Source organism: Lutra lutra, chromosome 5 (assembly GCF_902655055.1).
Source record: "Lutra lutra chromosome 5, mLutLut1.2, whole genome shotgun sequence".
Classification (NCBI taxonomy): Eukaryota; Metazoa; Chordata; class Mammalia; order Carnivora; family Mustelidae; genus Lutra; species Lutra lutra.
Window position 1 is genome coordinate 35,039,906 of NC_062282.1, and position 24,302 is coordinate 35,064,207.

The 24,302-nt window shown below is 40.5% G+C and overlaps 1 protein-coding gene across 7 annotated transcripts in view; it reads left to right on the plus strand.

The window, feature by feature from the left end:
* NNT (nicotinamide nucleotide transhydrogenase) overlaps positions 1-24,003 on the plus strand; it is a 99,527-nt gene extending 75,524 nt beyond the window's left edge. For all 7 annotated transcript variants that reach the window (XM_047729626.1, XM_047729623.1, XM_047729621.1 and 4 more), the window contains exons 19-22: positions 1,622-1,703; positions 20,059-20,177; positions 21,413-21,528; positions 23,024-24,003. In XM_047729626.1, the coding sequence (XP_047585582.1) occupies positions 1,622-1,703; positions 20,059-20,177; positions 21,413-21,528; positions 23,024-23,173 (467 nt within the window). In that variant the 3' untranslated portion in view covers positions 23,174-24,003. The remainder of the gene's footprint in view (positions 1-1,621; positions 1,704-20,058; positions 20,178-21,412; positions 21,529-23,023) is intronic.
* The last annotated feature ends 299 nt before the right edge of the window (positions 24,004-24,302 follow it).

Genomic DNA, 24,302 nt, shown 5'->3' on the forward strand with positions numbered 1-24,302 from the left:
TTTCCAATAAGATGAAGTAACATGACCTAATAGAAAGAACTTGGTCTGGGAGTGACAACACCTCACTTCTGTTCTTAATTTTGCTTCTAACAATTGACGTGACATTGACCATGTCATTTAATCTCCCAGCCTCAATTCCCTAATGTTTTGAGGGTTAGCTCCATTTTTCTTTCATTGGACTGCAGATTGCTGTGGTATTACAGCTAATACATTGGGTTCAGATTAAGATTTTAACTCTATCATGCCATCGTAAGAGTTTTCTATAAAGAAAATCTATTGGTTTGACATGTGGGTGGTTTGCTGCTTGGTTATATGCTAAGATGTAAATAACAAACACTAGCAGAATTGAATGTTCAGCTGCAAGCCTTCTCAATTGAGGCAGTATCATTTTCTAGAGGCATTTGAAATATGCAGATTTGGGTTTTTGTCTCGCAGATGGGGCTGCTACTGTCCTAGTGTGTGGGAGCAGACACACTAAATATGTTGTATTGCCCGGGACATTCCTGCATTGTGAATTGTCCCACCCACAGTGGCATTAGTGTTATCTGGTGAAAAACACCTGGAGTATAGAGGTAGAAAGATGTAAAGGACAAACTCTTCTCCCTTTAGACATTTTCTATCTAGGGAAGAAGTCAGATCAATAAATAACGTATGGGGGTTACGGTAAGGGCTAGATTGGACTGTGTAGACACCCTTTCTTGTTAATCATGATGAGCATTAAGAAGGATTGTCAGGAAGTGAGGGGTTTTTTGGGGCCTTGAGGATGCACCGTGTTCAGAATGGGGGAAGGCAGAGGGAACAGACTGAGCAGAGACTTGATATTTGGAAAACTGGGGTAGAAAAGTGAGGATAGGTGTGATTGATTGTATGGGGGGAGTGGACAGAGTGTAAGGGTTAATGGAGAAGGAAGAGGACTGCAGTTTGTGGTCATACCTATAATAACATCAGAAATAGGGAGCACTTTTGGGTTTTTTTTTGGCAGAAGAGGACATTTTTCTGTTCTTCTTAGGAGACATTAAGTTTGAGGTGGAGGTAGGACAATGGACGTGCCATCCTGGAGCTCAAAGGACAGGCTGAGCCTGGGCACAGGTTGGGGGTCCTCAGATGGTTGTTGAAGCCATGGGATGGGTTGAGACTTTCCAAGGAGAGTGTGAGGGGTAAAGCCAAGGCCCTCGGGAGTTTCATTGTTTAAGGGGAACTGAAGGAGATTTAGTGAAGGATGTCAGAGAATAGTAACGAAGTGAGGAGAGGAACCAGGGAACTGCAGTGTTCTCAAAACCAAGTCTGAAATCAGTTTAAGACTGTTTACACAAGCCACAGGCACACACACCCAGAGTGTGTGTGCATACAAGTGTGTGTGCAGTGTGGTGTATGGGGAGGGAGTGCCCAGCAGTATCAGACAAGGCAGAACATGGAGGAGGGACCATTAGATTTTGAATTTGACATTTAGGCCAATATTTTTAAAAAGTCCAGAAGTTTGCTTTCATTTCTCATCCTATTAACGGATTGCCTTTTTTTTTTTTTTTGGCATAAAAATATGTTTTGATCAAGGGAGAAATTATTCTTCATAAGATTTCAAAATAAAAATCACCCTGTTCTGTGTGCTTCATGTTCTTTGCAGGCTATGGTCTCTGTGCAGCCAAAGCACAGTACCCCATTGCCGACCTGGTGAAGATGCTCTCGGAACAGGGCAAGAAAGTCAGGTCAGTGGGTGTAGTGTGAGGCTTGCGGGTGTGTGTGTGTGTGTGTGTGTGTGTGTGTGTGTGTAAGAAAAGGAAAAGCAATGACTTGTGTTTAGATGACTTTCTTACAGTGGAGTAAGAAACAGTTGTTAAAACCCTATGCTTGCCTTAGTCTGGGTACCTCGTTTCGCTGTCTCTCATACCACAGAACCTAAACACAGGCTCATTTTAGAAAAAGAAACTTTATATTGAATTCCAGGATTTTTATTAATGGGGAAAAACAGAAGTCTGGTTTCTGGTTGGATTTGGGGAAGGAGGTCAAATAAAGGAGGTCAAAGAACCACATCAAGTTGACCCTTTCTGGTTCCTAGTGTTCGCACTGACTCATGAAAAGTATGTCAAATGAGAGGTTCCTGATGAAGAGTGAGTGAGACCCAGTGGTGATCCTGTAGGCTGGTTAATGTCTGACTGGGTTCGCTCTCATATTCGTCTGTGGACAAGACCAGTGCAATGTTCTTTTCCTAACACTGTACACTTTTTGAAATAAGGATGAGGGCAGTAGCTGTGGCTCCTTCTTGGCATTTGGGCACTAGACTCTGCCTTTGGGAGGATCTTGAGCACAGTGGAGAAGTGGAGGATGCTTCATTTCCAGATGATTCCCTGTGACTTTGGATAAAGGGTTTGAGGGATATAAAGATGGGGTCGGTGGGGGACAGACCCTTGGAATACTTCACATCTGTCTGGTGTACCTTTGGATCCCTGTTCTCGAACTCTGCTGTCAGGAGTCTGTGAAGGGACCATCTAGAGTTGTCCCTAGGAGTCGATAACTGCTGCCTCTTTGCTAGAGAAGCTGGTTCTCTCGCAGCTTCATTGACATGGTACCATAAGTCAGAGAGACAAGCTAACTCTATTATTAAATAAAATTTGTTCGTTCACCAGAATGTTAACGTATGTTGACAAAACTGTTAATGTCTATTAATGAAAATTCCTTTTAGATGTCTATCTTACACTTTTTCTGAGGCAGATGATAAGAAAATAAGCTCAGCCATGTGCCCAGAACTAGTCAGAGCGTCTATGCAAGACTGGGTGCAGAATCCTGAATGTCCCAGCTGTTAATAGTGGTGAAGAGGACTTCCATGATGGAATAAGTGGATCTGACATTTTGTTTTTTTACTTTAAAGATTTACACATTTATTTTAGAGGAGGAGTGGGAGGGACAGATGGAGAGGGACAGAGAATCTCAAGCAGATTCCCCGCTGAGTGCAGAGTCTGACGAGGGGCTCGATCTCATAACCCTGAGATCAGGGCCCTGAGATCACGACCTGAGGCAAAACCAAGAGTCTGGCACTTAACGGACTGCGCCACCCAGACGCCCCAAGTGGATCTATCATTTTAGTATCAGCTGCATTTGCTCTCTTCCTTCCTTCTTTCCCTCCCTCACTCCCCACTCTGCCTTCCTGTGATCCATAGTTAGTGTTTTCATATATAGAGAGTCAGACTACTCTTTTGTGGTAGGACTAGCTTTTCTGTGATGTCAGTGTTTCCATGTTTAGTATAATCTTAGAAAATTGAAGATAGATGAGAAAAATCTCTTTTTTTTAAAAAAAAAAAGATTTTATTTACTTATGTAAGAGAGAGCAAGTGCATGAGAAAGAGCATGCGAACTCGAGTGGGGCAGGGAGGGAGAGAGGGAGAAGCAAGCTCCCCACTGAGCAGGAAGCCAGATGTGGGGCTCCATCCCAGGACTCTAAGATCATGACCTGAGCTGAAGGCAGGTGCCCCACTGACTTTGTTTTTTGATTTTCACCTATGAAGTCTCATTTTGGTCACCATTGTCCATTTTCTTATCCGGTATTGTACAGGGCTGCCCTTATAATCATAGCTTGCCGCTTAAAGCATTTGCAGACCTACATAAGGAAAGAATGTGTTAAAGAATCTTTTATGATTTTCTTAAACAGTGATTGTTTTTCTTTATTCAGTCCACATGTAGGAAGTCTAATGTATTGGTGATGCCTTCTATCACCACAAATGTTTAGGACATGAGTGGCAATCTTACGAAGTAGAGAAAGATGGCTTTCCTGTCTTAGATTATTCCCTTCCCAGAGGATAACTAAGACAGGAAAGCCATTTCTCCTTTGGGAAGGGAATGATTAAGCGGACATCCCTCTCTTATTACCCATCGACCAGCCCATGTTAACCAGACATCTTGGAAAATCAGTCCGGGGTGAGGTGGATGCAGTATTGGAGGGCCTCAAGACTGTCGGGTAACTTGACGGAAGCAGGATGTGAGGGGAAAGGAATAAGAGGGATGGAGAAAATGTTCTGGAAAGAAAAGGGATGAGATAAATGAAATCTCAGTTTCTGACCTGACTAAAATTTGATTTTGATTCATGAGGACATAAGATAAATTGCTGTTTTAGGATGATTTCTGTCACCCTGAGTGGGAAAAATAGTTGCTTGACTTCAGCTATATGGAAGATATTAAACATATACGGAAAGTATCTCAGTTATAATTTGTGCTTTATTGAAGTAATTTTGTGAACAGGATGTCAGACTTGATGTGAGAGAGCGCTCCTGTCATTTCACATAATTGTCATAGTTTGTTCGAATAATTTTTTAATAATAAACTTACTAATAATTTATTATGTAGGATCAGAGTAAAACAGTTCAGTCTAATTTCTCTATTTGTGAGTTAGGAAAAATTAGCCACTTATATTGATCAATTTCATAATAAAGGTGAAATTAAATATTAATATATCAGGTTTTTTTACTGTGATCTGTTGAATTTTCAATATGGGCTTTGCAGCAAGTTATGCAGATTTCATGTTTGAATTAAATGGAACATTCCAGAACTATTCTTGCTGACACAGTAACAGTAGATTATCCTATTCTTCCCTTCTAGTTTCTGAGTAGAGTTTTGTGTTTTTTTTTTAATTTAAAGGGAGTCATGGAAATTGTTGATTTTTGTCTCATGTGCGTTGTCGTCTTTTCCTAGGAGAAATGCAGATTTTCTTGATGGAATTAGGAATATGTGTATCCATAGATGCTAGCTTTTTTTTTTTTTTTTTAGAAGACAAATGTGTGTTTGCACAAGAGATGGCTGCAGCGTTACCTCGTATTTTAATGAAATAAATCTGTATTTACAGTTAGCAATAATTTAGTACTTTCATCACCCTGTGGAGCTCCCACGGTGTTCATTGAGCACAGCTGCTGGGCCTCTGGTTTTAGGAGATCTTTGTGCCTCAGGACCCAGCATGCCTAGCATCCAGATGTGGCGACATATTCACACACATCCCCCGTGGAAATATGCCAGTGTGGACATACGATTGTCATCAATTAGTTATGCCCAAGTGGTGCCAAGAAGAATTGCCTCTGTCATACAGTCTGTCTGGCTTCATGGCCCATGATTGATTTAGAGACACTCCTGTTTTCCTTTGCTTTGGCTGTAGTCATAACATGCTCACCGGGAGCTGAGATGACATAATGAACCATGTGACATTTCATGACAGGAGCTCATGAGTGTTCACTACCTAGACTTTCTTCAGTGGCCAGTGTACAGTTGCTTCCCAGTTGCCCAGAACACCTCTGTAACTCACCTAACTTATGCTTGATCTCTAAAAGCATTTTATTCCAAAAACCTTATGCTATGAGAGTACAGACCTTTTTTCTCTTGATTTCCCAATCTTTGGATTGATATGATGGGCTTTTCCCTATAGAGCAGAAAAAGTGTTCCCACTGAGTAATTCTTAGAAAGAGGTGTATTTTTTCTTTTTGCAATTAATCACAGTTCGATTTTCTTTTCAGAAAGCATTATTGCTTAGATTATCACAGAAGTCTTTTGAGTTTATGAAACCACCCTTAAATTTTTTTGATTGGCTAACTGATGTTAGACATTGCTTTCCTGTTAATGTTCAACTGTATCTTTCTATTAATAATTTGCTGATAGAAATTTCTTGTTATCAGGTATTGAGAGAAAAGGGTGCCTAAGCCCAGTTGCCACTCTCAAAAGTATATGGTTATGAAGCAAACAAACCTATAAACAGATGACTCAGTGAATGAATTCCATTTAATGTGATAGTGTGCTAGGAAAAGTAGAGTAGAAGGAGGGTCAGAATGCAAAGGAGAGTAGTTATTTGTCCAGGGGACGTTTTAAACCTTTTATGCTACTCGTAACATGAATTTCTGTGCAGGTTTTTAAAAACATTTAATATTTTTTTCATTTTTCTGTCTAAACACATCTAGCCACCAGTGGTGTTTGTGGTTTAATGGTGTTTTATAGTCTTGTGTGACGTGGCTTTGGTTTAAATATAGGTTAGTTTTGCTTAGGAATCCACTCTTTGAAGATATTTCAGGATGAGATACTTTGTCAAGCTAACTGGATTTTCTTTTTTCGAAGGTTAAATGTAATTCAAGTAAATAGAGTTCAGCCGCCTTGGATTTGTTGTTTATTGAGGCGCAAGAAGAGCTAGGACATTCACATTTGTAGAGCGATGAAGCACATGCTTCTGAAGAGAATAGATATTAGGCCAGATAAAAGATTTTGTATTTGAGCAAAGAAATAAGACATTATTCAGCATTTTTAAAAATGATTATTTATTTATTTAAGAGAGTGAGAGAAAGCATGAGAGGGGGAAGGTCAGAGGGAGAGGCAGACCCCCCTGCTGAGCAGGGAGACTAATGTGGGACTGGATCTGGGGACTCCAGGATCATGACCTGAGCTGAAGGCAGTTGCTCAACCAGCTGAGCCACCCAGGTGCCCTATTTAGCATTTTTTAAAAAAAGGTTTTCTTTATTCATGGTTTGGGGGGAGGCAGAGGCAGAGGGAGAAACAGGCTCCTGGAGAGCCTGATGCGTGACTCGGTCCCAGGACCCTGGGATCATGACCTGAGCTGAAGGCAGAGGCCCAACTGACTGAGCCACCCAGGCACCCTTAGCATTTTTATGATAGCTTTGCAATACGTTCTTTTTAGATGTGACTACTCATGTTAATGACCATTCACTGAACGACTCATTACATAGTGTTTTGTGCCAGGCACTGTTCTAGGTCCCGAGAATACATCTGTGAATATGCAGAGAGAGTAAAACCGAAGAAAGTGTGTGCATCCACTCACATCTGTGTTCAACCTATTGTATAGAATTGCCAGTAAATTCTCCGCTCAGAGTGTCTCTTGTGCTCTTAGAAAGCAACCCTGTCCCTCCCAGATTCTGGCTGTTGGCCAGACTACCTTTGGCTTTCTGTTTATATGGTATATTGGTGTAGCAGAAAGAAAGTCTGTGATGGTTTGTACAGCCTCCGCCTTACAGTTCATTCTAGGTTTCTCAGTCTGTCTTCTCACAGTTCTGGTGCTCTGAGGGAGAAACTTTACTCCCGATGAAACTGGTGCCTCTGACCACCAGGGTGTTTCTCGGCTTCTTGTTCTAGTATTAGTCATGATAAACTCTGAGCTGAGGTTCTTCAGTGACGTTCAGGTAAATATGGCGGAGTATAAATAAATAAATAAATAAACGCCCGTTTCTCATTTCATGTTCCCCTTCTTTGATATTTTGCTGAGAGTGTCATCTTACAGTGCTCACCAGCCATTACTTCCCAACAGCATCATGAAGGTTGTTCAGGCAGGAAGATGACATTATGTATAATTTTTTAAAAAAGATTTTATTTATTTATTTGACAGACAGAGATCACAAGTAGGCAGAGAGGCAGGCAGAGAGAGAGGGAGGGAAGCAGACTCCCCACTGAGCAGAGAGCCTAATGCGGGGCTCGATCCCAGGACCCTGGGATCATGACCTGAGTTGAAAGCAGAGGCTTTAACCCACTGAGCCACCCAGGCGCCCTATGTATAATTTTTTTTTTTTACCAAGTCTCTGCCCTATGCCAGAATATAATATTTTAGAACACGAGTGACAAATAGAATTTCAATTTTTCCTGTGATATCGTTCTTCATAGTCTTGTTGGTTGTTTTGAAATAAAAAGCGTGTCAGTCATCATACAGTTTCTGTTCTGGGCTTGGTTGCTGGATTTGTTTCAGAGATGGAAAAGCCAGATTTGGGCACAGTCTGTAAAAGCATCCTTGGAGGGGAACGGGTGGTGTTGTGGTGTGGTTCTGTAGAGGGCTGCATTGATGTTTGCACTGTCTTCTGGCCTGACCCCCTTTAGATGACTTCTCATTCTTCCGGTGATCTCAGTGTCCCAGGCCACATGCACAAATAGAAAATGGGACTGTAGCTCTTTGGCAAATACTTTCTCATTCACAGTCATTGAAAAGGTTATATTCTGTATTAGAAAAACTGTGCCCCTGAGACATTTTTGTAAGCTCCTTAACATTCATAATTTTTTTTTTTCCTAAAGAAGGGGAGGCTGTAGATAAACATCAGTTTTCAGATCAGCCCTGATTTGCCTTCAAAAAAAGAATGAAAGGTACATAATGTTTTCTAATTCTGGCTATTGGAAAGTTCTAGAAAATTAAATGAACATTTTTTTTCCCATTCAGAACCATATAAGTGAGTTCATCTAAACCACTATTTCTAAGGTCTTTCACTATTTTAGAGAGGTGGGTGTCTGTCCTTTTACCTAAGAAGCCTCTCCAGGAAGTTGATTCCACAGCCTTTCTCATTAACCAGTTTTTGTAGACAGCAGCGGCCTTGTCAGGAGGGTTTTTCCCTACTTTATCACAATGTTTCTCTTCAGGTGAATAAGCTAACCTTACCCAGCTGGTCCCAGCCTTTTCACCAGTAAGGATGATTTGTGTAACATTTGGCCTGCTTCAAGCTTTACAAGTTTTTATTCTAAACTGCATTTACTACAGTTCTTTATTAAAAAAAAAAAAAAAAAAACTTCCTTGTGCTTTTAATCAGTGACGTGTAGCTGTCAATCAGAAGTTGTCATCAGAATGTGACAAACCAAAAGAACCTGCCTTTTCAGGTCCCACCATATTTTCCACAGGTGAAATGCACAATTAGATTACAAAAATAATTAAATATAGTAACAGATTTTTTTTTTAAGATTTTTAAAAAATTTATTTGGCAGAGAGAGAGAGTGCAAGCAGGGGAAGCAGCAGAGGCAGAGGGAGAAGCAGGTTCCCAGCTAAGCAGGGAGGCCGATGCAGGGGCTCGATCCCAGGACCCTGAGATCATGACCTGACCCAAAGGCAGATCCTTAACCAACTGAGCCACTCAGGTGCCAAGATCTTTTTATTACCTTCACGGGCCCTGCTCAGAATGGAGCATTGCCACGTGCAAACAGAATACAAGAGTCCTTAAGGTGTGTGTGGCCCAGACCAGGGACTCTTCCTTGCATCTCCAGTGGAGCTCCCAACCTGTTCTGTGATGAATACAGTGCACACATATATGGTGTTATTCTAAATAAAGGAGTCCTGCCTTGGGAAGTAGTCGATGAGAGAATCTTTAAGGTCTATTTTAACTCTTATTTTTTTATTTTTTAGGTTTTTATTTTAATTACAGTTAACATACAGTGTTATATTAGTTTCATGTATACAATTTAGTGATTCAGCACTTCCGTACAAGACCCGGTGCTCATCACAAGTGCCCTCCTTCATCCCCATCACCTGTTTCCCCCATCCCCCCACTCACCTCCCCTCTGGTAATTACCAGTTCTCTACAGATAAGAGTCTGATTCAGTTAGTATCCAAAACATATGAAGAACTCATAAAATTCAACACACAAAAAACAAATAATCCAGTTAAGAAATGGGCAGAAGATATGAATAGACATTTTTCAAAGAAGGCATACAGATGGCCAACAGACACACGGAAGGGTGCTCAATATCACTGATTATCGGGGAAACACAAACCAAAACTACAATGAGAGATCACCTCACACCTGTCAGAATGGCTAAAATGAACAACTCAAGAAACAACAGGTGTTGGTGAGAATGTGGAGAAAGGGGAACCCTCTTACACTGTTGGTGGGAATGCAAACTGGTGCAGCCACTCTGGAAAACAGTATGGAAGTTCCTCAAGAAGTTAAAAATAGAGCCACCCTATGACCCAGTAATTGCATCACTAGGCAGTTACCAAGAGAACACAAAAATACTAATTCAAAGGGATACATACATGCAGATGTTCATAGTGGCATTATCTACAACAGCCAAATTTTGGAAGAGCCCACATGTCCACTGACTGATGGATGGATAAGGAAAATGTGGTATATATACACAATGGAATATTGCTCAGCCATCAGAAAGAATGAGATCTTGCCATTTACAACAACATGGATGGATCTAGAGGGTATCATACTGAGCAAAATAACTCAGAGAAAGACAAATGGCATAGAAACCTATCTTTTAAAGGTTCTTTAGTAAGTGATTAATGATTAGTTTTCTTCGTCTCTTTTTATATACCTTACAGTTCCATGGTGACAGTTATTTTCTGTCCAGTCTTTGCCGATTTTATTCCACAGCCTTCTGGCTTCCTTGCTTGGGTTCAGTTCCAGACCAGTGCAGAAGTCTCTCAGTGACTTGATCTCGTATTTCCCAGCCTCCAGGGAGGTGGACATGTTTGTTGTTTTAGTCACCCAGCTTACCGTATTCTGTTATAGCGGCCCAGTCAGACCAAGACATTCCTGTTCGAGGAATTGGATGGCATTCTCCCTGAGAAATACATCATCATTAGCACTCGTGAAAACATTCTTTTACTGGAGAGCTTTGGATAGTAAGTGACAAACATCTGAGGAATCCTGAGGTAGGAGAATGAAGACAGAAATGGCGAAGTGACTTCATTTTTGGGAGTGTGGAAGTGGAATGTTTCCACACTGCCAAAAACCTGTTCTGAGTGTGGAAGCATAACTTCACCTTGCCTGTAATCACAAGAGGAAGCAGCAGCTCCCTGGGGCCTGGTTCCTGAGTTGCCTAGCGGCTCCCCAGCCCTCCTGTTTTGACTCTTAAGGTTTTATTGGTTTATAAATATTTATGGTTAAAAGCAGGAAGAATAAACAGGCTTCCACCAAGCGAAACTTCAAAAAGTTTTCCCTTTGTTACGTCTTTTTCCTCATTAATTTGTCAACTTCCTAGGAGCTTAGAGTAACATATTTAGGAAAATTGTGGGATGATAATACTGGGAAGCAGAATTCCCAAATGTTGTCAACGTATATTTGAAAATATAAAACACAGCAAGAGAAACGAATCGAACTCTTTGAACATCTTGAGTATGAAAACACATTCTGTGCAGTGACTGGCAAAAATATATGACCAAATAGTTGAAGGTTATAAAAGGATTTTTCTTTATCTGAAGATCCTTTGCAGTATTTATAATAGTAGGAGGCAGCAAAATGGAGAAAACACTAAATACTGTAGAATGAGGCCCCGTTGTCTCTGTAGTTTCTTTGTCTTATTGTTGAGTTGGGTCACTTGGCTCTTCTTCATGTTTTATTGCTGAACTAAATCTGGATATTTCCATAATGCAAGAAGGAAAATGTAGTTTATTTGAGCAGTTGTGGTAGGATCCTTGTGGTGAATGTTTTATGTTCTCTTTACTAGTCCCACATGTCCTAGAATAACGGCTGTAGCACACCCTGGTCAGGACATATTGTCTCCATGGCTCACGATCATGGGAATTCACATCGTTGTGTCCCCTTTAGAACATGTGGTGTCTGAAGTCTAATGGGAAGTTGCAAAAAAGTATAAAAATGGGGTTTATAGAATCATGTGTTATACAAGAAGCTTAGAAAACGTGTTTTCTCACTTGCATTTGTACCATGTTTTACCCTGTTAACACGAAATTTCAAATCACTCTTGTATACACTTTTATTTGTTGTTGCTCTTTCTTGGGTAATTTAAAAGGCTCTGAAGATCATGTTGTTTTATCTGAGTAGATTATTCCCCTTTTTTGAGCCGTGCCTGGGTCTATCGGGAACTTTTAATTAGGGACTGAGGCATTAGTGTTTATTATATTTTATTACATTTTTATAGTATTTTATTATATAATGTTTCACACAAAACTATCATTTTCATATTTGAGAGAGGAAAAGAGCAAAAAGGAATTACATGGCATCTTTTTTCTTGAAATTTTTCTTGCTTCAAGATAAGTGAGACAATTATCCTGACTTAATGACGACACTTGTTGTATTTGTCAGTTGGGGAAACCGTATTCTTTTGCCTAATTGTATCTGTGGAACGGTTAAATGTGGCCTTTTGAAATCTGATTTTATCAAAGAAGTGCGTCTCTGCATATTAGTCATGAACACGTTCCCAGTGAGTCCAATATTCACAGTTACTGGCCTTAGTCTTTATTGACTATATCATTCTTTTAGTCTTTTGATGTCGTTGTGAATACAAAGAATGCTTTTATTGGACTCTATTGCTATTTACTGGAATTTTAAGGTAAAAATTAGCAAACCAACTCAGAAATGTTGACATGAAACCAACATTTTTTAATGTAAAAATGTGTATTTTTCTATAAATGTTCATTAAAAGGTACATTTATTTGAAAAATACCATGAGCATTTATATTACACAGATGTACTTGAACAGAATATTATCATTGAAGGTTAATTTATTAAAGGCTTATTATGCTTGGTATTGGTCTAAAGTATTTTGTATGAAAACCTCTTTATATGAACTATCTCACTTAAATCTCACAATAGTCTTCTGAAGAGGTTTGTTCTCAATCCCACTGGGTGCAGAGGTGCAGAGGAAAGGGAGGCATACAGAAGTGAACTGTCCAAATGTTGGGAATCTGGGCAGTGGTTCTCCAGAACTTTCACTGCAATTCTTTTTTTTTTTTTTAAAGATTTTTTTTAAATTTATTTATTTGACGGAGAGAAATCACAAGTAGGCAGAGAGGCAAGCAGAGAGAGAGAGGAGGAAGCAGGCTCCCCGCCAAGCAGAGAGCCCGATACGGGGCTCGATCCCAGGACCCTGGGATCATGACCCGAGCCGAAGGCAGAGGCTTTAACCCACTGAGCCACCCAGGTGCCCCTTCACTGCAATTCTTTACTACTTCCCTAAATTCTTTCTCTAAAAAGAGATGTAGAACATTTATGAGTCAATGTACCTTACTGGGCACATGGTGTTACTTAAAACCTTTTCTCTCCTTCCTTCCCATTGAGTCCCTAGAAGGAATGCCAGGTGTTGTGGGAGCTGATAAGTAAGCCATATTACTATGTTACTATGATGTTACTATGTTGCAGTGCAACCTAAGGAGGAGAGACATTAAGAGAGTTCTGGGAACCTGGAAGATCTTTCTGTGATCTCATTTTTGTATTTATTTTCCTTCTGCAGAATCTTGTTGTGGACAGGGACAGCTGATTTTGCTTTGTTAAGTATGTGCGCAATAGAGATAATTTTCATGGCTCAAAAGGAAGAACTAAAAGGCTAGTAGGCTTTGCATTTTCAAATTCTGGATATTCTTCATACAATGATGGAACACTGATGAGCTTTGGCCATCAGTTCCTGGAAATGACTGGCCATGGCCAAACCAATGTCTGGTATAATTAACTGTAATACATACTTTGGAGATAAGCCAGTTACATGGGCCAGAATTGTTATTAACTCACATTGACTTATCAGTGTGCACATATATATTTCTACAAATTCAGTGTGTTCTGTTATTTCTCTCAAAACACTGGCATTTTCTTGTAAGAGCCTTGCGTGTGTTTCCCTCCAACATTAGAGTTTTAAGGTTTAGTATAATAAATTATTATGCCAACAGATATAAAATGATCTGTCCTTTGGGATATTCAGCATAAGATATTGGTTAGCTTTGCCATTATTTCCTCTTCACAACTAGCTCAACAGATATAATGTCTTTATGCAGTCTGTAGCTAATCAAATGTTACAATAACAGCAAATACATTTAGAGCTCTTTGATTTCTAATTTGGCCCAAGACATGTCAGTTTAAGCATAAAGATGATGGCCAGATGGATTACTTGAAAGATAAGCAAGGACAGTATTCAAAACAAACAAATTAATTAAGATGAAAAACTTACTGCAATAAAGGAGGTATACAGAATTGTTATCCAAAAGTAATTTATATAGTATATATTGGATTATTCAGCTAAAATAGAAACCCTAGTTCATGGAATTTTAGAACTGGAAAGGACGTTTGCGGTAGGCTGAATAATGGCCTTGAAGTGTCCACCTACAATTCCCAGACCTGTGGACATGTTAGTTCATGTGGCAAAGGGGGCTTTGTAGATTTGAGGGGAGGATTTGGAGGTGGGAGACTATCTTGGATTATTTGGGCAGGACCATGTCATCACTAGGGTTCTCAGAGAGGAAGGAGTCAGAGAGAGTCCTAGAAGAAGCCACAAGAGAGAGTCAGAAGAAGAGATATGGCAGTGGAGGCAGAAGTCGGAGGGATGCATTCACAGGTCAAGGAATGGGGGCCGCCTCTGGAAGCAAGAGAAGGCAAGGAATGGATTTTCCCGTAGAGCCTCTAGAAGTGCAGCTGTGCCAACACCTTTATTTCAGTGCAGGGAAACTGATTTTCTTCTTCTGACCTCCGGAACTGTAAGATAATCGATTGTGTCATTTTAAGTTACTAAATATGTGTCATTCATTACAGCAGCCATAGGACACTAATACAGACCTTAAATATCACATAGTACAGTGACTTAAAGTCTTCCTCGAGTTTTACAAATTGGGTTTTGTGAAGAGGTTTGGACCTGGGGGAGGGAGGAAACACTGATTGGTAAGATTGGGAGATTAGGAGAAATTTTCAGTGTTCAGTAATTGTTATTTGCATTTCAAAAGAGCACAAGTGAGTAATTTGTGGCAATTATAGTACCATGGACTTGAGGTAGAGCGGTTCTTTATTTCTGGAAATCCTGAATTTCATCGTTGTCTCTTATTAGTGGTTAAGACAGTTGCTTTTTTTTTTTTAATTTTTATTAAGATTATTTATTTATTTATTGACAGACAGAGATCACAAGTAGGTAGAGAGGCAGGCAGAGAGAGAGGAGGAAGCAGGCTCCCTGCTGAGCAGAGAGCCCGATGTGGGGCTCGATCCCAGGACCCTAGGATCATGACCTGAGCGGAAGGCAGAGGCTTTAACCCATTGAGCCACCCAGGTGCCCCAAGACAGTTGCTTTTAATCCTCCCCAATCCTCCCAAAGGGAGGATTGTTGCTGCAACTGTCTTGTTGATTACGTGTCCATAACCCAGCCACCCGATCTCTCTTCCCTCTCTCCCCTCTCCTCTCCCCGCTTCCCCTCCAGCAACCCTCAGTTTGTTTCCTGAGATTAAGAATCCCTTATGGTTTGCCTCCCTCCCTGGTACCATCTTGTTTCATTTTTTCCCCTCCCTTCCCCCCACAACCCCCCCACGCTGCCTCTCAAATTCCTCATATCAGAGAGATCATATGATAATTGTCTTTCTCTGATTGACTTATTTCACTTAACAGCCTCTAGTTCCATCCATGTCATCACAAATGGCAAGATTTCATTTCTTTTGATGGCTGCATAGTATTCCATTGTACATATATACCACATCTTCTTTATCCATTCATCTGTTGATGGACATCTAGGTTCTTTCCATAGTTTGTCTATTGCGGACATTGCTGCTGTAAACATTCGGATGCATGTGCCCCTTTGGATCACTACCTTTGTATCGTTAGGGTAAATACCCAGTAGTGTGATTGCTGGGTTAGGGAAGCTCTATTTTCAACTTTTTGAGGCAACTCCATACTGTTTTCCACAGTGACTGCACCAGCTTGCATTCCCACCAACAGTGCAGGAGGGTTCCCCTTTCTCTGCATCCTCGCCAGCATCTGTTGTTTCCTGACTTGTTAATTTTAGCCATTCTGACTGGTGTGAGGTGATATCTCACCATGGTTTTGATTTGTATTTCCCTGATGCCGAGTGATGTTGAGCACACAGAAAACTTTTTTTTTTTTTAAGATTTTATTTATTTATTTGACAGACAGAGATCACAAGTAGGCAGAGAGGAAGGCAGAGAGAGAGGAGGAAGCAGGCTCCCTGCCGAGCAGAGAGCCGGATGCAGGACTTGATTCCAGGACCCTGGGATCATGACCGGAGCTGAAGGCAGAGGCTTTAACCCACTGAGCCACCCAGGCACCCCACACAGGAAAATTTTTTAAATTCTAATTCTTTTCTGTGCATTTAAAGACCATTTTCTTTTCTTCTGTTTTATGCAAATGAGGGTGATTTGGTCAACTTCTGTTTTATTTGGTGTGCTTGAAAATCACGTTTTGCGTTTTTTTTTGAGCCAGTTGATCTTTTTTCACTTAGAGATTATTTTCTAGGTCATTAGATGTTTTGTGTTTCTCTTGAACTTTAGCCAAGTACCCTCTGATCCTTTCAACCATAGCTCCTAGAACTAAATATGTTGTTTACTTTTTTCATTGGGTCTAGTTAGTGATGAAAGTGAGGTTACCTTTTCGCGAATGTAGAGAACCACCCTGCCGTTGTTCACCAAATCAAACACCTTTGAAACTTCCATTCATCATATCTTGTCCTTTTCTAAATTCATGGAGTCAACAGGCTTAGGAATATATTTTAGTTATTTCAGTATAATGCACTTTCTCTCTAGGTCTTTTTTTTTTATAGTCATGCTTTAAGTACTGTATTAGTATTTTTTCTTTCTTTCTTTTTTTTTTTAAGGAAGCTCCATACCCAACATGGGGCTCGAGCTTGCTTCCCTGAGATCAAGAGTTGGATGCTCTTCTGACTGAGCCAGCCTGGTGCCCCTAAAATATTATATTATTATTAAAGTATTAAAGTGGTATTTCTGTTCATATTTGAAGTTTAGTAATAATAAGCCACATTTATTGAGATAAGCTCGGGTGCCTGAAGAATTTAAAAACAAATGTTTTATGCTATTGCCACTGTAAAAAAATACTAAAATTTTAAAGTAGGTACCCCAACCAAAGAGTCAATCTGACGTTGCAGAAATGCTTGCTCTGAGACGCAAAAGAGCCACAGTACTGAATCCAGTCTGCATTACCACATGAAGAGTGGGAACATAAATTGTCAGTAGTTCATCTTATTTCTTTTGTTTTCAGGAGTGATTAAAAACTCTGGTTTGGTATCGATTATGACATTAGGAGAGCAATTTGCAGTTTAAAAAAAGAAAGCAATCTTGTCTTTAGAGAATATTTTAAAATTGTACTCAAGTGTCAGACTATTACAGTCCCCAAAATGAAAGGAGAATTTGTGGTTGAAGAACTTAAAACCTTATGAGGTGGTGAGTTTGGGTGATCGTGGTCTGGCGTGAACTAATTAATGACTGCCCTGAATTTTATTTTCACTAGAATAAAAGTACAGCTAGCCCACTGAGGGGAAGGATGATGAAGTAGTTGAAAGAGATGAAATAGTTCATTCTGTCCAGGTAATTTCTAACTCCCACCCTGGGTAATTTTTCAGAATCCACTTGCCCAGCGTTCCGCAGGTGCTCATAAATATTTTACATTGTGCTGGATACTTTGTATACTGCAACGTATTTTTCTCCTGTGTCAATTTTTCATGCAGAGATTTAATGTATTTTTTTTTATAATTTTTTTTCCTTAAAGATTTTTTTTTTGACAGACAGATCACGAGTAGGCAGAGAGGCAAGCAGAGAGAGAGAGGAGGAGGAGGCAGGCTCCCTGCTGAGCAGAGAGCCTGATGTGGGGCTCGATCCCAGGATCCTGAGATCATGACCTGAGCTGAAGGCAGAGGCTTTAACCACTGAGCCACCCAGGCGCCCCTAATGTATTTTGTTTTATAGCTCTTAGCATTGTTGAGACTTTCTGGGCTCTCAGTTATTCTCAAAGAACACTGTGAATTGGATTGTTGGAACTCCTTCAGGCAGAGGGAAATAGGTGTTCTCAAGGCTGTTCATGCAGCGTTTTCTCTAGCCCTTGGAAGGATGTGGGCTTGTAGTAACCGCAGGTTACTACTGCTCGGTGGGAAAACGGAGACAGACAGAGGCCTTAAGTAACCTGCCTGACATCAACATAACGAGTAAACCGGGGCTGTTAACCAAGCAAAATACCTCTCAACTTGCCTGACCACACTACTATATGCTATAGTAGCTACAAGTTCAGACTCTCGAGGCAGAAAGACCTGGGTCTGAATCCCAGCTTAACTATGTACTGAAAAGGTTGTACAAACTGCATAGCACCTCACCAAGGGCCAGCATTAGCCATCCTGTCAAAAGAGATCTACGTTCTTGCTTCTTTTTGGTGGATAGAGGAATGCAGCTCTACAGGCTTGTTTATCTAGCCAAGGACGGGGCTTGAATCACTTGCTGGACATTCTAATTCTTGGTGGAGATTTTTAAAAGACAATTAGGGATAGAATGAAATAACACATGAGAAACCCTTTGTAAATTGTGTTACAAGAGAAGAGCGTGAAATGGTAACTTACTTTAAATGAAGTTAAATTTTTTTCACCATAAAAAGTATATGTTTTCCTCCTTTTGGCACCTGTGAAACTGGGAAGATCCCATTTATCTCATTGTCCTCCTAGCCCTTCACAGTTTCCCTGAAGCCCCTCAGTGACATGGTTTGACTGCCCCCCACAAATGTATACATTCTCACAGACAATTAGGAAACTATATTTAAAAAAAAGAGGAGTAGTACAATGATTATCTCTTATGTAACTGCTTAGAGGTAACTGCTTTGTTTCCTTTTAGCTTGGGGTTTCTGTTTCTGTTTGTTTTGTTTTGTTTTTAACATAAATTGTTATCTAGGAACATTTAGTGATCCCAGAAGGAAGATGATATAAAAGTGAACTTGACAAAAGAGCACCTGTCACTTGATGTCCTTTTCCCCTCCCAATTACAAGACCCCTCAGGTAGGCTCTTTGTTACCACTTTTAAAGATGTAGAAAATCATTTATCAGCTATTGGGGCAATCTAAAAGGCCATTTTAAAACTCTTTTACTTTTGGGGAGGAGTCAATTCCTCGGTGGCTTTAATCTGTTCCTCACAGGACCTGTGTTCAAAGTGGGGAGGCCTGACTTGGCTGCAGTTCTCAGGAAAAATCAAAGGGCGTCTCAAATGACCATAACTTCTGTATGAGCCAGCAGTGTGTTGTGGCGGCTATAAACGCCGAGGCCAACTTGGGCACTGTCAACGGAAGAGCTCAGGATGTGGTTCTCTTGCTGCACCTTGTGCATCTAGATCACGATGTCCAGCATATTGTATTCACTTTGGGGGCCTAAGGTTTGAGCTGGATATTGACAGTGTAGAGACAGGTGACTAGGACAGCAGTGGGTCCTGTCGGCATGAATAGTTGAAAAAACCGAGGGTGTTTTGCTTAGTAGGCATCCTTGGAGAGCTCAAGGAGTCCACATATGAGAGAGGGAGTAGAAGCTATAGCTGGCCAAACTACAGACCTCGGAAAGCAACGTGATGGGGGTTCTCTTTGGCTGAATATGAGTGTGTGTGTGTGTGTGTGTGTGTGTGTGTGTGTGTGTGTGTGAGAGAGAGAGAGAGAGATAGAGAGAGAGAGATAGAGATATGTAATTATTGGGATTGTCTAGTAATGGAATTGACCTCTGGAGGGAGTGAGTTTCTGGTTACTGAAAGTATTTAAGCTGAGGTTGGATGGATCCCTGCCAAGAACTACAATCAAGTACATTTCTTCGCTGCATTTATTCACTCTCACTCACTCACCCACTCACTCCCTCCTGATTGAAGCCTTCCTATGTGTCAGGCATGGTGCCCAGTGCTGAGGATGCAGAGATCAGTACTGTGGGCAAGAGGCTGCTTTAAATGACCCCAAAGATCCCATTATGGTCGTGGTCGGAAGAAATTTCTTGATGCTTCGACTTCTTTTGCCTTAATAAAAGTGTGGGGCTCTGATTAGTGTTTCACTCTTTCTTTGAAACGCTCCAGTGTGTTGCTATCGCATTTCTCCTGGGATGCGGAGTCATGCTTCATACCATGCTCAGAAAGATCGGAGGCCTTTAACTCCTGTAATGACAATATTTTATTTCTCGAGCTTTGAACATAGAGGTTAAAGTTGAATGTGGAGTCAGCTTTTGATGGAATCGTGGTGATTTTTCATGGCAAGTGTTTAATTCCAGGCTGACTTACATAAGTTTTTAAAGATGCAAGATTTATCAGAAAGTATCATAAAAGAACATAATGCTTCTTAAATGTAAGGTGATATTATTTATTCATGTTGTTGGGAATTCGTTGTACTTGAAACATACAAAGAGTCAGGTTCTAAGGTTACATTTATTTCTCGAGAGGAGCTCTCATTTGTGTATACTGAGAGATTAAACCTCCAACTTCAATATTTGTAGATTGATCATATATCTGGACTGGTTCTAGCCCCTCTTGTAGAGATCAGATAGTACCAGGAAGAGGGAAGGTGCCAAGAACAAAGTGTGCAGATCTGGGGGTGACGTGGGGGGTCTCTGTACATTTTGGCCCATCATGTAAGGCCAACTGTTCATTTGTTCCATGTCTAGGTTTGGAATTCACCCAGTCGCAGGCCGGATGCCTGGTCAGCTGAATGTGCTGCTGGCTGAGGCCGGGGTGCCATACGATATTGTGCTGGAAATGGACGAGATCAACCATGATTTCCCAGGTAAGTAGTGGGGGTGATGGAGAAGCTTGTTCTTAGTCCGAATAAAGTGATACCAGTCTTAGGACCTAAATTGTGGGATTACTGAAGACCTACTAGTCAGATGAAGAGTAACCTGCTCCTAGGAGGTGTACAGTTGAAATGAAATAAATGAAAGACAGTACAGAATGAGGTCCAAGAGGCTCGTGAGTGGGAAGGGTACTTTTGGGCCTAGGAGGAGATCGGAAGGTGGTGAAAATCTCGGGGTGGGGCAGGGGCAGTAGAAGTCATTGCAGAGGGACTCTAAAAAGACCTGGCTTTCAGATCCAGGTTCTGACTCTTGCTTTTGGAAATGGATACTCAGCCTCAGGTTCCTCACTCATAAAATTGCTTCTGTTGATAATTTCATGTCCAGTTCTTTTCAGCATCTGAGATTTTACTGGTTTCCAATTGTACCAACTCACGATCAAGAAAGTAGTTTTTGGTTTTCTTTTCAAGTGCCAGGGCTTTCCTAGATAAGGTGCCATACTTCATGGCTCTTGTTGGGTAGATGTTGAATGTTAATGACATTTGGCTCAAGATCATGTTTGTTAAAGTTAAACCAGTTCCCTCTGGCAAGTATCCACTGTAAACTTAAAAAATACTGTTTATTAGAGGAAAATAATGAAGTTGTGTGTATATCTACATTCACATGGCATTTTTGGCAAAGTTCTAAGGTAATTTATATTATAGAGGGAATTTGGGACATTTTGTGCCCGCTTTCAGATTTCACTGTTGCTAAGTTATATGTGAAACCTGCCAGTTCCAGAAATTATGGATGCAGCTTTAATACAGTACAGACCCTTAGACCATTTTCTTTGAGACATCAAATAGCATCTTATGTGGTCATTTTAAAAGATGAAAATGGGATGCAAATCTTATAAAATAATGTAACTGGCAAGATCATTGTGAGATAATAAGAAACCGTCAAGTCAGATTGGGTAGATCCGCTGTGGGGGAGGGGAAGCACAGCAATGCAAGTTTCGGTCAGGATGCTCAGGCTGAGCTGCAGGATCTACTGTTTTAGCTGTGTGACGTTGGCTAGGTTACTGAGCCTCTCTGAGGAAGCTTTTTGTACAGTGCCTAGCACAAGTGTGCGTCCTATAAATATTAGCTTCTGTTATTGTTGTTTTAAAGTCCAGATCACTCTGATTGGCTTGAGAAAAAAGAAAATGACCCATTGGCATTTTTTATTTCTCTTTTTTTCCTTTACTATGTAGACACCGATTTGGTCCTTGTGATTGGAGCCAATGACACTGTGAATTCAGCCGCTCAAGAAGACCCCAACTCTATTATTGCAGGCATGCCGGTCCTCGAGGTCTGGAAGTCCAAGCAGGTAAGGCTTCAGACTTGTGTTTCATTGTAATCATCAGATGTCTCCTAGAACACACACACAGAGCTGTCCTGGTTCACGTTGGTGAGGAGTGCCGATGCCTTTTGGGAGCCCCAGGAGCTAGAGTGGGTGTAGGGCCCTGCTGTCTCTATTCAGCTTCTGTCTGTTCAGTGGTCACCAGAGAACCCAAGTAAATGTGCTGGTCAGCATTCGAACTAGATGATGTTATGTGGGTGGATTAACAAAATCTGTAACCACAGCTGAAAAAAGAGCTGTGAGCTTTTGGAATGAGTTTGGCTGACCTCCACAGAGCGTCCAGTGAAGCAGATGGCTTCCCTCTGGGACAGTGAGTCAGTATCATTGCCTTCATATAGGAAGACGAGCACATTTTTTCATTTAGTTTTTTTGAAAAGGCATTTGTTGTTGTTATGGAGTGTCCAGAAGAAAGGTGATTTAGAAATCCAAACTGTGACATGGCATAAGTAGGCAAGGCCTGCTCACGCACCTTACCTCCATGGAAGCTAACTGCTGGGTTACGGAGAACTCACAGGCTTGTCCATTTCTGCCGCCCTGGCGGAGGGCTGGTCTCCTTACCACTCTCAGGTCAGATCTGCATTTTAACCGTCGTAATGATGTGATGTACATTTCCCTTTCGTTTTGTTTCTTTTTATCGTAAATATGTGAGCTTGAAATTTGTGGTGGATGAGATACGCACTTCTTCACGTGTAGATGGAAAATTATTGCACTGGTCATCAGTATTTGAGAGTTTGCAGAATGTGTTACTGTACTAAGGCTGTGTGAAGTGGGAGTAAATTTATATTGCTTTCATTTTTGGATAGATTACATATCCCAGACTACCACAGAAGGGCTTTCCATTTCTTTAAGAACTGACTTGATGTTTAACTGAATAGCACCCTCCATAACTCATGTAATTGTAAGTGACTCTAACGCATCTGTATTAGAGACAGACTGACTTCTTCCATTTTGCTTTGTAGGAGCATAATATTAGTCATTCGCTCTGTCTTGTGACGGGCTAGATCGCTCTTCGGGCTTTCGTCGTGGAACCTTCTGCCTCACTTTAAAGTGATGGAATAAGAACCATCCCATTTTCCCACTCAGCTACATTTATCTTAGGATCTGTAGCAGAAGTTTATGTGCCAAGTTTGTTCTCTGAAGCGCAGTCAGAGAATGATACTTATTTTTCTGACTAGAAGGTGTTACTCAGTCTGTATGGAGAAACGCAGTGAGAAGAAACTCTGTTGTTAATATGATTTTTCTCTCATGGATAGGAGTACGGGCACTTTTTTAAAATGAGAGTTAATACAATGTAAACATGCATTTAGAAAACATTCCCTGTGTGTCGCAGAAGTCTGTGCAGTCGGGAGTTGGTCACGGTACATGCTTCATTCAGAGCTAGGTCAGGGCGGTGTTGGCCCTGTCACGTCCCCGTCGTGTCTGTTACATACACTCACTCTCTGCCTTTGTCTTTGCTCCTTAGGTCATCGTTATGAAGAGGTCCTTGGGTGTTGGCTATGCTGCAGTGGACAATCCCATCTTCTACAAACCTAACACGGCCATGCTTCTAGGCGATGCCAAGAAGACATGTGACGCACTGCAGGCGAAAGTGAGAGAATCCTACCAGAAGTAAACTTTAAAGACCAAGCTATTGTCTGACAAAGCCACCTCTTCCGTTGTGCGAACAGACAGATACCGTATCACTATATACAGCTGATACACATCTGTAGCAAAGCTCTTGGAAGAAAAAGAAGACAGGAAAACAAAACGTGGGGAGATTTCTCAGGAGCAGTGATCCCTTGATTTAAAAAAAAAAAGAAAAAAAAGATTCGCCATGTCTTTCTGTGCATATTTTTTGTGTCATGAATTCCAGAAGTATTTTATAAAAGAAAGAACAGCCTTATTTTAGTTGTAATCCATTTGGATTTTTTTTAAATTCTTCCTCAATAGTCAGCAGTGTTTTAAGAAATTAAATCTTTAGGATCTTAGTACTTACATTATATACATGGATCTGAAAAATCTGACCCTGTAAACATTACCGCTACCTTCATTTATGTTATTTACAACAAATGCTACTTATTTGAAACTTCTGTCAACTCCTGAGCTATCCTCTTACTATTTTACCATAATCTGAATTAATGTTATCAAATTGGCTTCAACTTTTCGAACTGTATTTCCAATCCTAGGTTTCAGGGATGTATTTTCTGACTTCTATTTTAATATATTAAAGGACTAGATAATCTTTCAGAGATGCTGGAAACAAATAATTTGCTTTGTGTACTTCATCAGGACATCAGTGAAACATGTAATTTGAAATCAGTATCGTATTTTTAAAAATCCATTTTCCAATCCAAGATCTTTTTTTAATTTCAATCAATTTATAATGTGTATTACTATATTAAGTGCACTTGAATGGAATTCAAGTATTTGACTAATAAAATGAGTTCATCATGTTTGCATAGAGATGTAGCAATTGTCTCTGGTAACAAAGGGCTAAAGTGAATAGTTCTGCCTGTTAGTAACATCTGGGGAAGGCTTGCTACTATGAAATAGATGAAGTTGATCAGTCTCTTAACTGTTGGCAAGAATTTTTTTTTTTTTTTTCCAAATCAGAGTATGTTTTGAGGTCTTATGTAATTGATGACATCTGAGAAAAATGGTGGCACTTTTTCTGTGCTACCTCTTTGTTTATCTGAGCACCAGTACAGATCATGTCTTTTTGCAGCGAAAGTGTAGATTTTCTTTGTGACTTTGGTACTGTG